Source organism: Drosophila virilis, chromosome 2, assembly GCF_030788295.1.
Source record: "Drosophila virilis strain 15010-1051.87 chromosome 2, Dvir_AGI_RSII-ME, whole genome shotgun sequence".
NCBI lineage: Eukaryota > Metazoa > Arthropoda > Insecta > Diptera > Drosophilidae > Drosophila > Drosophila virilis.
The window spans coordinates 22,469,884-22,487,047 of record NC_091544.1 but is presented as its reverse complement, the minus strand read 5'-3'; the positions used below and the strand labels follow the sequence as shown (position 1 = coordinate 22,487,047).

At 44.6% G+C, this 17,164-nt stretch overlaps 3 protein-coding genes across 3 annotated transcripts; 1 reads left to right on the top strand and 2 right to left on the bottom strand.

Moving 5' to 3' along the window:
* Positions 1 to 314: 314 nt before the first annotated feature.
* Irp-1B (Iron regulatory protein 1B) lies at positions 315 to 5,318 on the bottom strand. Its single transcript, XM_002053028.4, has 10 exons — positions 5,168 to 5,318; positions 4,993 to 5,085; positions 4,073 to 4,242; positions 3,790 to 4,005; positions 3,214 to 3,724; positions 3,052 to 3,152; positions 2,879 to 2,995; positions 1,393 to 2,047; positions 619 to 1,337; positions 315 to 552 (listed from the first exon to the last, which is right to left on the bottom strand). The coding sequence occupies exons 1-10, from the start codon at positions 5,172 to 5,174 to the stop codon at positions 442 to 444; spliced, it is 2,700 nt and encodes an 899-aa protein (XP_002053064.1). The 5' UTR covers positions 5,175 to 5,318; the 3' UTR covers positions 315 to 441.
* Positions 5,319 to 5,606: 288 nt separating this feature from the next.
* On the top strand, positions 5,607 to 6,560 carry Rrp46 (exosome complex component Rrp46). The gene is made up of 3 exons (XM_002053029.4): positions 5,607 to 5,772; positions 5,834 to 6,069; positions 6,125 to 6,560. The coding sequence occupies exons 1-3, from the start codon at positions 5,667 to 5,669 to the stop codon at positions 6,503 to 6,505; spliced, it is 723 nt and encodes a 240-aa protein (XP_002053065.1). The 5' UTR covers positions 5,607 to 5,666; the 3' UTR covers positions 6,506 to 6,560.
* On the bottom strand, positions 6,521 to 8,406 carry LOC6629411 (CDK5RAP1-like protein). The gene has a single exon (XM_002053031.4). It carries the CDS (start codon positions 8,332 to 8,334, stop codon positions 6,568 to 6,570), a length of 1,767 nt encoding a protein of 588 aa, XP_002053067.3. The 5' UTR covers positions 8,335 to 8,406; the 3' UTR covers positions 6,521 to 6,567.
* Positions 8,407 to 17,164: the final 8,758 nt, after the last annotated feature.

Below are 17,164 nucleotides of genomic sequence, written 5' to 3'. Positions count from 1 at the left end.
CTAATGTAATGGAGGGCACAGATTAACCTCTATATAATGCGTTGACTAATAATTGACTAATATGCTGATTAGAAAACTATGCACGATATGTGGATGCAATCAATTTATTGTAATATTCAGTCGCAGTAGCTATAGACGATGCCATTGTGATAAGGTTTACGGTCTCAAGGTTGAATACATTTGGAGATATACAGGTATATTTATTTAATAATTCAGTGGCGCGACACAGTAAATGTACCTATGGAAACGAACAAAATATATTCAGTTGTATACACTGTGAAGTGCACACTTATTAGGAAATAAGTTGCACGAAATTTTGGCTTAATTTTTATTGGTTCGACCATTTATCAGGGTAAGCACCAGCACATATTGAAAACTTAGGAGACTACAATGTACAGTATTAAAAATGCAAGTGGAATAAGAAAATAAAAGAGGGAAGGTTTAGGAAAGCATCTTGCGAATCATGTAGTTGAGGATGCCGCCATTCTGGTAGTAAGTGATGTCCACCTCGGTATCAAATCTCAAAATAGTCTCAAACACTGTGCCATCGGCCTAAAAGAGTATACGAATTGAATTATTAATTAATGTTACCAATTCTTCATTAACAAAAATACATACTTCAACTTGAATCTTTTGCCCAGGTTTTATACCGCTTTCGGGCAAAGCAATGTTGTAGACCTCCCGACCGCTTAACTTCAGAGTCTCAGCACTCTGGCCAGGTAGGAACTGCAGGGGAATAATGCCCATGCCGACCAGGTTAGAACGATGTATGCGCTCGTAAGATTCCGCAAGCACTGCCTTTACACCCAATAAGAATGGACCTTTTGCGGCCCAATCACGAGAGCTGCCACTGCCGTAGTCCTTGCCAACGACCAGCACCAGTGGTGTACCTTCTTCACGGTAGCGTTCTGCTGCATCAAAAATGTCTAGTTCCTCCTGGGTGGGTATATGCAGTGTGCGCGGACCGGTCTTTGGAACCAGTTTATTCACTATACGGATGTTGGCAAATGTGCCACGTGCCATTATGGCGTCATTACCACGACGCGAGCCATACGAATTAAACTCACGGGGAGTTAAATTGCGTTCGGACAGGAAGCGAGCCGCAGGCGAGTTTCTGGCAATGGAGCCAGCGGGCGAGATATGATCAGTGGTCACAGAGTCACCCAAGAAGAGCAAACAGCGCGCCTTTTGAATGCTCTTTAGCTTAGGCAGCGTGCGCGTCATGCCCTCAAAGAAGGGCGGACGCTTAATATATGTGGATTCGGCACTCCACGGGTACAGCTTGCCATCAGACACCTTTAGAGTTTGCCAGTCCTCTGAGCCCACTTCGATCTTACCTATAAGCAGATAACAGTTATTATATATAATTCCCAACATTTTACGTTCACTTACTATAAACCTCCTGGAACATAGCTGGAATAACGTGCTTGTTCTCTACTACTTGTATTTCGGTGCGCGTTGGCCAAATATCGCGAAGGAACACGTTCTTTCCATTACCATCCACGCCCAACGGCTCCTTCTCGAAGTCAATATCAACGCGCCCGGCTATGGCATACGCAATCACTAACAAGGGGCTAGCCAAGTAATTGGCGCGCGTGTTGGGATGAATGCGACCCTCAAAGTTACGGTTGCCCGATAAGACGCCGGCACAAACTAAGCCATTCTTCTCAATGGTGTTTACCACGTTCTCCTCCAGAGGACCTGAGTTTCCAATGCACGTCATGCAACCATAGCCCACAATATCAAAGCCAAGCTTTTCCAAATAAGGAATAACACCAGACTCTTTCAAATAGTAGGTCACTACACCTGATCCAGGCGACAGTGACGTCTTGATGTAAGGCAAAATGCTAAGTCCTTTCTCGACAGCTTTCTTGGCCAGTAGACCTGCACCCAACATCACAGAAGGATTTGAGGTGTTCGTACAGGACGTTATGGCAGCAATGACAACGGATCCATGCTGGAGTTTGTAGGTTTTTCCATCGTCCCACTGGAACTCGGCGCTGGCCGCAAGGGCTTCTGGTGCAATAGCAAAACCCTTGAAGCCGACCTAAAATGTGGCAACAATAGAAAACGCTGATTAAATTTATGCGGAAAGACAAATCGACTGGTAGTTCAATGACCCTGCTGTGCCCGAACTATTTGTAGGTCAGTTTGTTTGCGGAAGCGGCCGCGTGAGGCCCCATCAGTGCAGTCAGGCCAGGCCAGGCCAGGCCCGGGTTCAGAAAACGTTAAAGTCCAACGAATTGCAATAAAAACAATAGCACTTCACAATTTTAGAAATTCGGCATAAAAATATCGAGCGTGCCAGAAAATATAGCGCATTCTCAGCAATTTTTGGTAATAACCAAAACCGATCAGCCAGTGCTGCTGGCGTTGGAAACTTGATGCGTTGGCAGCGGCCATTGAACGCAACGGTGCTTATAAGAGCTAGCTGGCCAAGAGCCAGGTTTCAGTTCTGAGCGTTACGTGGTGGTGTCTTGCCAATGCACTTGGTACGGCATTTCACAATTAACTGCATTGGTGTGCCCGCTTATGAGGGACTCGCAATCATTAAGCTAACACATCAATACAATTCGCTGTGAGAAAAAAGTACAAGTGATACAAAAAGTCTACGTTCCAGCGATTTTGATTTATATCGAGTTATCTAAGGAAATAGTAGCCGTGATTTTACATTAGAAGCTTTCACATATCACAGTTGCTGTTTCTTTTAGATAGCTCTTTTGTAAGCAGCCTAACAGACGGTTCGGGGAGCAGTTTGAGAATTTTTTAGAAGTGATTTGGATTTCAATTTATGGGATACACCAAGTTCAGTTTTGTCAGATGTCCAAGCATCACTGGGCTTTGTTTATCTCATAAGAGTGAAATTTGTTCAACTTACAGGGCTGGACAAGCATGACTTAAAGTCTTCGGGCATGTTTGAAACAGAAACACGATCGTGCGGACGTTTGGGTCCTGATACAGAGGTAACTACCGTTGAAAGATCCAGGGTGATGGTCTGGAAGTAAGATTATACGTGAATACAAATTTTATTAAGGTATGCAATCAACTAACCTGAGTAAACTTTGGATCTTGAGCTTCCTCGGCATAGTTACGCAATTGTTGCGTGGCCTTCAGATACTCACGAATAGTGTCGATTTTCTTCTCAGATCGATCTGTAAGTATATAAATAATTCAATGAGTCAAAAACGTAACATCTGACAGTTTGCTACGCACTTGTTTGCCGCATGTAACCGAGCGTGTTCTCGTCGATGGGGAAATAGCCCACGGTAGCTCCATACTCGGGACACATGTTACTGATTGTGGCACGGTCCGCAATACTTAGCTCTGCTACACCTGGTCCATAGAACTCAACAAATTTTCCGACCACGCCCAATTGTCGCAAATGCTTTGTAATGGTGAGCACCAAATCCGTGGAAGTCGCTAGAGGACTTAGTTTACCAACCAGCTTATAGCCAATGACTTCGGGCAACAGCATAGAAATGGATTGGCCCAACATCACAGCCTCAGCCTCAATACCGCCCACACCCCAGCCCAGCACACCCAAGCCGTTGATCATAGTAGTATGTGAATCGGTGCCGACAACGCTGTCGGGATAGAGAATCTTGCTGCCATCGCCAGAATCACTTTCAAAAACCACACGGGCCAGGTACTCCAAGTTTACCTGATGCACAATACCCGAGCCAGGCGGCACAATCAGCATATTATTGAAGGCACGGGCACCCCACTGAAAGTCAATGGAGATTATAAATCTAGCACAGAATGTTAGAGTTCATGCTACGCAAATTTCACCTTTAGAAACGTGAAACGTTCCTTGTTTCGTTCAAACTCTAGATTCTGGTTCTTTGCCAAGGCATCTGGGACGCGGGCAAAGTCAACCTGCACGGAGTGATCAATGACCAAGTCGGCAGGGCAGATGGGATTTATTTTCTCGGGATCGCCACCCAAATCTAAGACAGCATCACGCATGGCCGCAAAATCCACAACGGCAGGGACGCCGGTGAAGTCCTTCAAATTCATCCATTCAAATTACATAAAGCAACAATATACCTGTTGATCACAACATGCAACGCACCTGCAGAATAACACGCGCTGGCTTGAATGACACCTCCACATCATTGGAGCCCTGCTTCAGAGCTGGCGTCCAGCTCAAAATGCTCTGTACATCCTTCTCGAGTACATGAAAGTTGTCGCAGTTGCGAACCGCAGATTCCAAAAGTACACGAATCGAGTAGGGCAGCTGATCTGTAAGCAAATGGATTTTTACTTACGGTTAGTCACCTTCAAAATCAAACAAGACAGATACTTATCAGCAAACAGCGGCGTTTATTAGGGGCACTTGTTTTCGATTCAAGCACTTGCCCTTTGTGATTGGGTAACAAACAGTACTTGGAAAGTTCTCACCTTAGGTGCCCAGAAACACGCGCCTCACTTTAAAACATTCCGTTACTATATGGATGCATAGAAAATACACACAAGCATACACAAAATTATGTTTTCCACACGCATGTCTGAAGCATCAGGCCACGATTTTGTCCGATAACAGCAGGTTGAATTTGTCTAGCTCATGCTGATAACTGTCGACATAATACCAGAGCTATATTAACGTACAATATAATGTAGTCGGACCTTATCAAAGCATGCCGGTGTCGTCGTGTGCCTGGCATGCCCGAACGATCCGCGCCGACCCCTCACCTCCCTCAATAAAGCAAATCACATTGATAACTTTCGCTTTCAGCTAAGCGCTAGGCGAGTTTTAGAAAGCTGAGACTGGACTAATGACGCCCCATGTCGTTAAGTAAGTCTCACCTACCCACTGACACTGTTTGGACTTGCAAATTAAAGCGGTCGCTGCTGGGAAGTTGGGGTCAAACTTCAAGTCGTTGCTCTTTGCATTGAACAGGTGTTGATGCAGCTATTTCTGTACCTTTACGATATCGGCGGGTCGACAATGTTACCACGTAGCCAGGGAATCGAGATTTACATAAAACTTACCATATTTGCTATCAATGGAAGCCAGATCAAAGTACTTGTACACCGTCCCATCTTTAATGAAGGATTTCTCGAATTGCGCAAATGGATTTTCACCTGTAAATTATTGTGCGCCTTTATAAGTAATTATATAAGACCCTGGACAAGCTTAATACTTAATACTGCAAGTGGGGCTTACCAGACATTGCTTTGCTTTTATTTATTGAGAGCGATTTAACCTGAACTGCGGGCGTTTACTTTGTGGAATGAACAAGCTTTTGAGATTTTACCTCTGGTATTTGTATGGCATTGTATTTGTATCAGTTACAAGTCACGGGTGGGACAAAATATTAAATACTTGAGATGGCGGTGGTACGCAGCTCACAGAAAAATATCAGTGCAAAATTAACATTGTATTGCATGCTGACGTAAGTTGGCAATGCAAATGTTTACCAGCAGGAAGGCTCATGCTCAAATAAATAAATGCTTGAAATAAACTTGTGATTTACAAAATGACAAATATTTTATTAAAGTGGCTTGCGTGCTTTTCATGTGTACAACCTGTTGATTCGATATTTATTTGTAGGCCCTATAATACATGCATCGAGTAACTGTTGGGTATATATCGCTCATCACTAATTCGCTTTTTGTTAAATCTCATTCGCGCACGTTGTTTTTCGGTTTGATTAAATATTAAAATGAGTAAAACAGATATTGAAGAAGCCTCGAAAGATAAATTGCGCGAGATGCACTGCAAATTTAATGCGCTCTCCCGCTGTGATGGTTCTGTCATGTATAGCCAAGGTTTGTAATGCTTTCCGCATTGTGTTAGAATGCCGGCTGAGATAGTCACTTTATTCTGTAGGCGCCACAGTAGTCATAGCCGCTGTGCTGGGCCCGATTGAGGTGAAGACACAAAACCTAAGCATTGAAGGCAGTTACTTGGAGTGCAATTATCGTCCTAAAGCCGGTTTGCCACAGGTAAAGGAGCGCATACGTGAGGCGGCCATACGAGATGTCTTGGAACTGGCCCTGCTGAGTGAAGCATATCCGCGTGCAAAAATGTCAGTGCAGGTGCAGGAGTTAGAGGATCGTGGCAGCGTAAGTTATTCAAATTGTATTGCTAAGCTTATCGACTAAAGTAGTTGCTTTGTAGATAGATGCGTGCGCCTTGAATGCAGCCTGTTTAGCCATGCTCATTGGCGGCCTGCCCTTAAAGTACAGCTTTGCGGCAGTACACTGCATAATCAATGAACAGGGTGAATTTGTGCTGGACCCAGATCAGAACGAGACCCTGCATCAGCAAGCTAGCTTCACATTTGCCTTCGACTCTGTGGATGGGAATCTTCTGTTGGTGCAAACGAAAGGCGCCTTCAAGATTGCTCAGTTCAATGATATTGAATGTATTTGCCGCGCGGCCAGTGCTGAAATCTTCGAGTTCTATCGTAGAAATATAGCCAAATATCATGGCAGTAGTGCTGAGCAAGCCGCGGCGACAAAAGAAGGCAGCAATGGCGATCCCCCAATGGAAACGTGACGTACAGTAAATAAGTGTGATTAAATCTGGAAAACCATTTTTATTGGCCGCATAATTTAAATTTATCTGCTATGGTAGTAACTGCCAATGCTGCTGATATGCAACGGTATGCCTTTGAGGACTTGTGAATTGGAATCTACGATCCGTGCGACCACAAAATCACCCACGTTAATATCCTTTGCGCTCACATTAGCTTCGGCTGTAGGCAGGGAGGCGGCAGGCACAATGACTTTTATATTGGCATCATTGCGGCCAAACCAAAAGTTTTCGGACCGCTTACTCTTGCCCTCGATCAGTATAAGCTGCTCCTGCCCCTCGAAACGTTTATGCAACTGCGTGGCACCTTCTCGGAATGCCTGCACCATGCGCTGCAGCCGAGCGGTTTTCACCAAAGCTGGGACATCGTCCACATAGCGTCTGTGGGCTGTGGTCTTCTCGCGCATGCTGTAGGCAAACAGAAAGGCCACGTTATAGCGCACACTTTCGATGAGTGATATGGTGTCTTCAAACTCAGAGTCCGTTTCACCGCAAAAGCCGCAAATAAAGTCACTGGAGAGACCTACATCAGGTAGCATTTGACGAATGTGTGACACCAGCTCCAAGTAAGCTTCACGTGTGTATCCACGGCGCATTCTGGAGAGAACCGCCGTGTTGCCCGACTGCGCGGGCAGATGCAGCTGCTTGCAGACATTGGGATAGTCGCGAATGACGCGCAATACTTCGTCGGAGAAGTCTTTTGGATGCGGCGATGTAAAACGTATGCGCATTTCCGGCACAGCCTCGGCCACACTTTGCAGCAACACTGAAAATGGTAATCCGCCTGTTTTCGGCTTGTAAACCGTACTAAAACCTGAGGCCAAATTGACAGCGGGGTTGTCCGGATGCTCGGAGCTTTTGTCTCTGTACGAATTGACATTTTGACCCAAAAGGGTTACCTCTTTGACACCCTGCTCCTGCAGCGTCAGCACTTCACCCACTATTGACTGCAGTGGACGGGAACGTTCGCGACCACGTGTAAAGGGCACAATGCAGTAGGAACACATATTGTCACAGCCGCGCATAATCGAGACGAAGGCTGTGGGCGAATCCGAGCTCAAGCGCACGGGCATGACATCCGCATAGGTCTCGTCCAGTGAGAGCAATACATTGATAGCCGAGTTGCCATAGTGGCGAGCTACGGCTAACAGTCTTGGTAGATCCTTGTAGCTATCAGGACCGGCAATGACATCCACGCATTGCTCCTGCTCGAGTAGTCGCTCTTTCAATCGTTCCGCCATGCAGCCAAGGATTGTCAATTGTAACGGCTGACGTTTGGTGCCACGCCGCTCCTTTAATGCTCGCAAGTGTCGCAAACGATTCCATATCTTTTGTTCGGCTCCATCGCGCACCGCGCAGGTCACAAGCATTACGACATCAGCATTTGCAGCATCTTCGCAACGCTGGTAACCATGTTTCTGCAGAATGCTCCACACTACCTCCGTATCGTTTGTGTTCATCTGACAGCCATACACCTCGAAGTGCACCCGCCGACCATGGCCATTGTAGTCTATTGAATTCAGGTATGGTATATTATTGTCCTCCGCATGCGAGTTGTCCTCTTCCCTCAGCCTCCGCTTAGGTTTCACTGTGAAAAAGTCCTTCAGGCCGGGTCCACGTTCTATGCGTTCAATGAAAGTTTCACGTGTGCTGCTGTGCGAGTAGTTGGTGGGTGACGTTTGTGTGGCAGGGGTAGCAGAGCCTGCAGCAGCAGCTGTGGTTGCAGCTGCATTGCTTTGGTTACGCCAATTTTGTCGCAGACAGCCACTGACTATCTGCCAGCGCAATCTCATGACAGCTTGGTTTAAAAACAATCACTTTTGTTTAGGAATTATGTCACAAGCTAGCTAAAACAGGGATTTTTTTTTATCGATAAATAACTTTTTATATTTTTGAATGTTATTTATCGATATTTTTCAATAGAAGTGAAGTCGTTGGTTGAGGAACTGAATAATGCACCGTAGGCAGGGCTGTTAGGGAATATAAGGTTACGAAAAGGTGCTAAGCTATTACAACATTGACTCAAAAAACCAAACCAAACTAATACTGTAAACTGTGCACACAAAACTTGGTACATTTTACGTCCGATAGGTGAGGCTATTAAATTATTTCAATATTGTGTACAAATCAGTAAGTACTGAACGTAGCCGATAGGTGGCGCGTTTCAATATTTCAAAATTTTGTACCCATAAATAGGTACTGAACTTGTCCGATAGGTGGTGATGCTCAATATTAATACATGTATTTGCTAATATTGGTCTGGTTGGGCACATTGCTAAATGAAAAATATTCCAACGTGTACATGAATAAGTACAAAATATATCCGCTAGTCGGCTATCAGAATTTGAACTTCCGGTCACTGCACCCATTCCAATTGGCTCCAATTGATAAGCCAGAAAGCCGATGCAACCTAAGATTGATTCAGATATCTCAAATCAAGGCACTGCGAATCGTTTGCAATGCATATTTACCATGACAACGCTTTCTTCCACAGTATTCTCAAGAACCCATGGGTCTGGGACGAAGTGTCAAGAGAGTACACCCGCTGGATTTTCCAAGGAACCAAAATAATTCAATCATGCCCCCTCCCCTCACTCGCGCTAATTAAACATCGACATAAATAACAATAGGAAATAACTTTAAATGAAGCACAGCCAGGTAAGTGCCCTTCAAAACATTTAATAATTGTCGACGCATGTCAGATTTTAAGTAAAATAGTTTTTTCATCCCAAAGAAAAAAAATTAAGTTTGATGACATAAGGGAAGATATTCAAGATATTCAAGAGTGAAATATTAATTACTATACAAGAATTGACATATTAAGTGTATCGAGATATTCTCATTTTCGAGTTATTCAAAAATCTAAATTTATCAAAATTTATATGTTGCTTTTAAGTAATTTGTGTACATAAAAAAGCTAGAGACAATTTCTGAGGACTGACGAACAGAGTGACAGACGGACGAACATGGCTAGACCAACTCAGCTTGACGGAGGTGTTTACCCCTGTCTTCCGTAACATTTGCACAGTATACGCATTTAATCTATTTTCCATGGCTTCCGGATGTACAAATTATATAGAAAGTAACGAAATCCTTCAAGCCACCTTAAGGTTAGTCTAACACGACTGAGTAAATGGGAAACATACAAACTTTGAATAAAGTCAAAGTTGAAGTGAATAAATAAATGTGTCGTTACAAGCACCATGTATTTTAGTTTGCTTGGCAAAGACAAATAGCTACAGATACAGATTCAGATGCAGATACACACAAGACCGCACACTTGAGGGTACCAAATTATCCGGCCTCATTATGAGCTTATCGTGGTCGAGTTAATAATGCACATGCAAGTAGACACTGCACAAAATGTGGGCCTACTTGGCCAAGTCAACGTCGTTGATGATTTGCGGCTTTGCGGGCCAATAACTGAGTAATTGCGTCAGCAGCTCGTAAACAGATGCGGATCTGCTGGCCAAGCTGCCAAGTTGCCAAGTTGGTTAGATTTACAAGGCTCATATATGAGAGTGTAAGTGTGTGGGGGAGAGATATGGGGCGTGGGCGTGGCGTCTGGCATATTTGTAAACACTTACTAGCAAAAATATTTTAATGAAAACGAAATGAAAATTCCACTTTTGGCCAAAAGAATTTTGTAATTACAGCGAAAAAATTCGGTAATTAAATTCATGAAGTTTTTGGCACTGCGCAACGAAGCGTTTGGCATTTTCGGCTCTAGGGCTCCAATGCTCCAGGATCCCAAACAACTGTAAGTGGGATCTCTTGCGCGTGTGTGCGAGTGTGTGTGTGTGTGTTTGTGTGACTATGCCACTCTGACCGCCTTGTTGGTTAAGCATTTTCTTGTATTTTGTCGGCACTTTTCCGCTAAAGTTATTTTCGTATGGGTTTCGCTTCTGGCTGCCGCGCCAGCAGCAGCTGCTATAAATCTTGGCGCCGAAGTTTCACTGTTCCACTGCTCCATGGCCTCATAGAATGGGGACGTGGATAGAAGTGGAGCCAAACAGCTTAAGCTGACTCGGGCCATTCGTAATGCGTATTTCGGATTGTACGTACATTTTAAAAAGCTTCTCAATAACTCACCAACTTCGACTATGAGTGCCTATGATAATCATTTATGTTGTGTTTAGTTATTGCAATTAAGCTGACAATTCTGCGCTTAAACACGAAACACACTCGTGGCCACTTGAAAGTTTACTTCGACTTAAAGCAGTTTCCAAATTGATTTCCCAACAACTAAACAAAGTGCATTGCATAGTTTTAATAAGAAATGTTCATAGCATATAAACTTTTCCTATTGAATTTGCTTTCACTATTCGTGGATCAAGCTCGTGTCTCAGTTGGCTTGCCATGCCAACGCTCTGTGGCCCCTGCCCACCCTTTCTCAGTCTTGTTCGCCCACCATCCAACCAAAAACGACACATTTAGGCGCCATAACGTGGGCGCACGCATTATGATCCCCCGAATGGCTCAATGTGTATAGCGTGGCCTTAAAATGCGCCCAAACTTTGCTTACAGATTTCCCATTTTCGGAAAACCATTCGCTCCTCGCCTCCCCCTTTGCCTGATTCGTTATACAGCACTGCGCTCACCGTGGGGCTGCTTGGGGCCGGCGTGTTGGGAGTGGGTACGGGGTGTGGCTACACAGTGGTGTTAACGGCACTGCTGAGGGTAATTCGCTACCCAAAACAAAGCAAATGGGGGAAAAAAAAGTAACCCAATGTTAATAGAAAATTGTGCGCTGTCGTCGTCACCGTCAGCGTCAGCGTCGCCGTTGCCATCGTTGTCGTTAAATTGAAATTGTCGCGCAAATAAAAATTTGCATATTTTAGCATTGATTTTGCGTCCCCACAGCCAGAGCCATGCAGCAGTCCCTTTGCGAGGCCCTTGGGATACGCGTCGTATGCGCAATGTTTGAGTGCAGTCAATAAATTAAGCAAAATCGCAAAAATTGCTCAAATTAATTACAGAACAGTGCATAAAACAGACAAAGGCTCTGCCCAGACACTAAGCCATGCTATGCCCTGCACCCAGATCGGGTGTGGGGTGTGGCGCTGAGGCCTCATTACTGGCTGCTAGTTCCAGTTGTTGTCCATACTAAATCCTGACGCTGTCACAATAAAATCCACTCAAGCTAAACATACGTCAGCTGTGATGAGCAGCAGCAGGCCGAGTCCAAGAACGGGGTCGGGGACTGGCGCTGACACCCTCCAAGCCGAGTCCGTCTCCAAGGCAAGTTGCACAAATTTATGCGCTGGTCAGGATGAGCATGGAAAAAACGGTGTCCCTGTCAGTGACTCGAAGGCGCAGCGTGTACTGCAAAACGGCTCATTGATTTATTTACGAGCTCGACTGATGTGTCCACTCGGCTAAGGGCTGGCTGGGTAGGCTGCAACAGTGGGCGTGGCCGGAAAATGCATTCACGAGATGACCATGTACTGAGTTCCTCGAATGCTTCGCCAGCAAGGGTGGAAAATAAGATTCTGTTAATTTGTAAAAACAGTTTTTCTAGACATACAAAATAAACAGGCGCCCAGCCTTTAAGTCTGGGCACGTCTCTATTATTCATTTATTTATGTCTATGTATAGTATGTTTTAAGGTTAGAAAGAAAGAATTACTTATTTGAAAGGTTACTATCTGGCCACGGTTTTTGGCTCCACTGTGCTGAGACCCCCACTGCCAAGTCAGGCATCCCCATATAGATTCTCATTCTCGCTGTCTTTGCTGAGCATTGTGACTTACATAAACTGTACTCGACTTGTTCGTGGAGTCATTTGGGGCCAGGACCGTAGATCTTTAAGAGCAATGGCTTTTGACACACAATATGCCTGCTGCTGATGCGGGGCGCTTCAATATTTATGTTGTGATTCGGTCGGCAGCTTTAAAGGGTGTGTTTGCTGGTAATTTCCAATGTCACGTGGCGGTAATTACCGGTGTTGCCAGACACACAAACACACACACACACACACACACACACACATACACAGTCACATGCGCACACACAGGCATACAGACATACGTGATCACACAGCCCAGGACATAGCTTTGAACTGCACGCCAGTCAACACCCTGGAGGTGGCGCAGCAGGCTCTGCAGGCCCAGTGCGCTGTGTTGCAATGCGTCGCGACGCGTTTTACAATTTCAATTCATTGAATTTTAACGGCGCCTACAACAAAAGCGCGCTGCCTCCTGTCGCCCCCTCTGATCCATGTCTCGCACATGACCGCCGCTTACCAATGTTTGTAAAACGTTGTGTGCAACATTTGGCGAGTGTCCTGCTTCCTGCTGACTGCCAATTGGCGACTGGCAACTGGCAACTGGCAACCGGCAGCCTCAGACTGCGGGCGGCCCTCCGCTGCCTTTGTCAATATCCATTATCCATTGAGTGTGTAGGTCGTTGGCTGCCGCCCGTGGAGCCGGAGTGAGCCTCGATATTAAAACGTGTTTTATCACGCGCCGCCATTTCGCGGCCGAGTATTCATTCCAATTGCGGCCAGATTGCACTTTTCAAGTGCCTGTTAATGCACTTGGCCACTTGGCCAGATCTGATGCGCTGTTGGACAAGTTAAAGCTGCCGCCGTTTGCTTATTTTCTAGCAGCTATTCAAATTAGAAAAACAAGCTGAAAGTGTCAACAAAAACGGAAAGGGTTGATGAGAGGCTATGCACATACCAGGCAGCAGCTGCTGTTTGTCCTTTGCCGCCATTTTGTGCGTGCCAATGTTGTCGTATTCCCTCCTCTGCCCTGTGGCAGCTCCATTTGCTCCTGCCCTCGCTCTAGCATTCTCCTGCTTCTTGTTTCGTTTGGCTCTCCGCTGTGTGTCTCTCTCTCTGTGTGTGTGTGTGTGTGTGTGTGTGCGTGTTTCTGTGTTTGTTACATTTTCGTTTTGCAATTTCATTAAATTCCAGCATCGGCCATAAATCTTCCACTCTTCAGCACGGCTTCTGTGCTTTGAAGCGATAAAGGTACGTCTGGCACTGTGATGGCTGCCCCCGAAATGCCAACGGCAACAACAATAACAACATTGCCAGCATTGGTTTTATATTGGGCCACACACACACACACACACACACACACACACACAAACACATACACATGCAGAGCAACACACAAAATGGCCGTTGAAGTGGTTGAAAGCGATTACGTTGAATACCAAAGGTTGATGTGTGTTCCTCTGTGTGTGTGTGTGTGTGTGTGTGTGTGTGCAAGTTTGCGTGTGTTTAAATGTTGTATGAATGAGCTTTTTGGGGACAGGCTGAGGCTGGACAAGCAACGGGGCCATGAGAGTTATGTGGGGTCTACTTTTGGGGTTTTGCGCTCGAACTCCTCAAAAGTTGTTGTACAGTGTAAAACATAAACATGGGTTAGTTACACTAGCACATGGCCTATTAACTTGTAAATTTTGCTCTTGGGATGGGCCGGGTCATGCATTTAAAGTTCTTCCATAAGCATATTAAATACTTAACAAGATAACATCAAAAATTGATCAATTTGACTTCAACTGTAGCAATTCGAATTGTTTTTAACCCTCCTCTGTCTTAAATAGCCTTAAAGCCCTGCCTACACACATTTCGGCGGCCGGTCAACCAACAAGCCACCATTATCCTATTCCGGAGCTCATCTAGTGCCAACCCCTTGGCCGCGTTAGTCCAAGGCTCAGGACAGAAGGAAACGCAGCTGTTTTGGCGCTCCTGCTGCTTATTAAACTGAAATCCTCGCTTCAAGTTGCCACTGCTGCAGCAGTCAAACACTTCTGCAACCGCCGGGCAAATTATTATTTTATTTATATTTTTCGCATTCCTTGGCAACGTTTTCCAAGCACAAATTGGCATTGGAGCACTTATTTACAATACACACCTTTGGATACGCTACAATATGCTAATTTTTGAATTGTTCTCTCAACTTTCCTTTGTTTCAGTTTTGGTTTAACTTAAACGTTTCATTTTCAATTTTCTTATCAATGTTCAGATTTTAAATATAGATTTTTGTTTTTGTTTCCAATGCCTAAACCTATAGGCTAAGTTTTAAGGCAAGTTGTGTGGATATCTTCGCTTAAATATCAAATCTCTAACCTCTATCCAAGTATCTGTGGGCTTCACCTAAACTGAGTCTCCAAATAAGGGCCATTTGCTATGTTGGTATGAAAAGTGGAATATGTTACTCTACATACAATTCGACAGATTATTCTTTTCTTGTTATTTTATTCTTTTTTATATGGCTTAATTAAAAATGTACAGTCTAGAGTTCAGCTCAATTTGTTTCTATTAAGAACACAAGTTTGAAATAATTTTTCTATTGGCAGCTTCCGATAAATTCACATGTTTAAATAGTCCTGTCTGTAAAATTATTCGAAAGCCATTGCCTATTTTATTGTACTTTGACTTAATAAATATAAAAAAGAGCATTTTTAGATTCGTCTATTTCTCGGCGTGAATGCCAGCTCTCATCTTGTATTGCTGCTCTCTATATAGATATATTTTTAAATTTGTTCCTGCTGCTGCTGTTGTTGGTTGACAATTTTATAAGCCATCGTCGTCTCTTCTGACCCGCCTGTCGCAGCTGTCTCTGCCGACTTTGCTGTCTCTGGCGTTTGTGTTGCCACAGCGCGTGGCACTATAATTGAATGTCTCAGGTGTTTTGTCAGACATTGCTTAAGCCTTTGCCAGGATTTTCTTTTATAGCGCTGTGGGACAGGTTCCCAATGATTCTTCGGGCCTTGCAGCAAATGATTGCGCCTTTTAAAGCTCTTAAAGTGTTGCATGCTCCATGATTTGTTCGACGGAAGCTCCGGGGCAGGCATTTGTCCTGGGTTGGGTGGCGTGTGACATTCAAATCCGCGCTGTTTCACTGGCCTGGCCCGCCTAATTAAAACATTCATCTTCATTTTCACCTTTTGCCTAATTAATTCACACAAAAATCAACTAAATTAATATGAAAAGAACCAAAGAAGCTGCCAGGTTGCTGACCAGGTCCCCAGGCTCCAGGCCCCACTACCCGCACCCCGCACACTCACACTCGACCCTATTACCGAAGTTGTTGTTGTTGTTGCTGCTTTTCGGACGCTAACGAGAATTAATGGTTTGCAGTGTGGCACACAATTACGACGACGAAAATCTTAGGTAAGCAGCAAAATTGTCACCACGCGCTGGAAAAACCTTAGCTACGTAATTGGCTTTGTGTACGGCTGGGCGAATGGCGGGGGTGGCATTTGGGTGGTGCCAGTGTCAAAAACTGCTCAATTTACGTGTCGTGAAATTAATTTATGCCCAATGCAATAACCTCGACAACGTCAATAAAATACATTACAAGAATATATCCCCCGAAGTTAGGCCGGGAGGGGTTGCTTCCCTGACGCGGTGCCTAATTGTGTTCTGTCAATTTGAAATTAAAATCGTATGCTACACACACCCACATCTAGCCATACACACACACACACACACACACACACACGCTCACACTAGTGTGGGTGTAAGGAATGCGCCTTGCGAAAAATTTCCATAATTTAACGATCTATATGCAAGTGGCGCAATTGAAGCGTAATTAGACTTTGGCACTTACTCACACACGCACACACGCACACACACACACATAAGCACAGTCAGAGCACACGAAATTGGCAATCGTCTGGTGCGGGCTGCTGGCGCTAATTGGTTTCTGGTCAACAGCATCGGAGCAGCTAACGTCGCCATCTTTGTACGGACTGCCTTTCAGCGGACGCCAATTAAAAACGTGCGCATATTATGCTTTATTGACCTCTCACTCCAGCCCCCCACGACATCTATGGCATCCATAGCATTTGTGGGTGAGAGCTGAATGGGTCGATCCCCTTGTTACCTGTTCCATGGCCATTGTCTTGCTTGGCGTCGGTGATGTGGGCGTGCCTTTTAGCAATAATAACGTCCTCGGTTGGCCATAAAACAAATCATACAACTTTATGGTCACCTTACCAATACCTTCTGCAATGTCCACTGCGAACTTTATCTTTTTATATGCAGCATTATTGCCGCAGATTAGACACGGGATTTGGTAGTGGTGTGTGCATGTGTTCGTGTGTGTGTGCTCCATGCTGGATGGGGATATGTTGCCTCGCATCTTTCTGTTTTTTTTTCCGATTGCCAGCAGAACGAATTAAATATGACCATTTGTATAATGGGCGAGACTCGAACTCGCCATGCGATACTCGTATCTATTTAATATGTGGGCAGCTGGCAAATTGGACGTGGAGCGGGGCGGGTAGCACTCATATTTGAATACATATTTGTTATGCTATGGCCTCTGCCAAATGCAAAATGCATGACATTTTCTGTTTAATTTTCAGTTCTGTAAGTGCTCCGGCTTAACTCTGGCTCTAGACAGCAGGAAAGAGAACGTCGCGTAGGCTTTTAGGCTATTGAGGATTTTAGAGATAGGCACAGTATTTGTATATAGGCCTGTGCCATCAATTTGGACGAGTCCTTGCACTGTTGTTATGTCTGTTCATTTGTGCTTTTTTGTTGGGAATCTTGATTGTGTTCAGTTAGTTGCACTAAGCTGAAATCTTAGAGTAGGTAAAAGACGTTACAAATTTAAAAATTAATAAAAAAATGCAAGCCCGAAATCTTTGATTAACGATA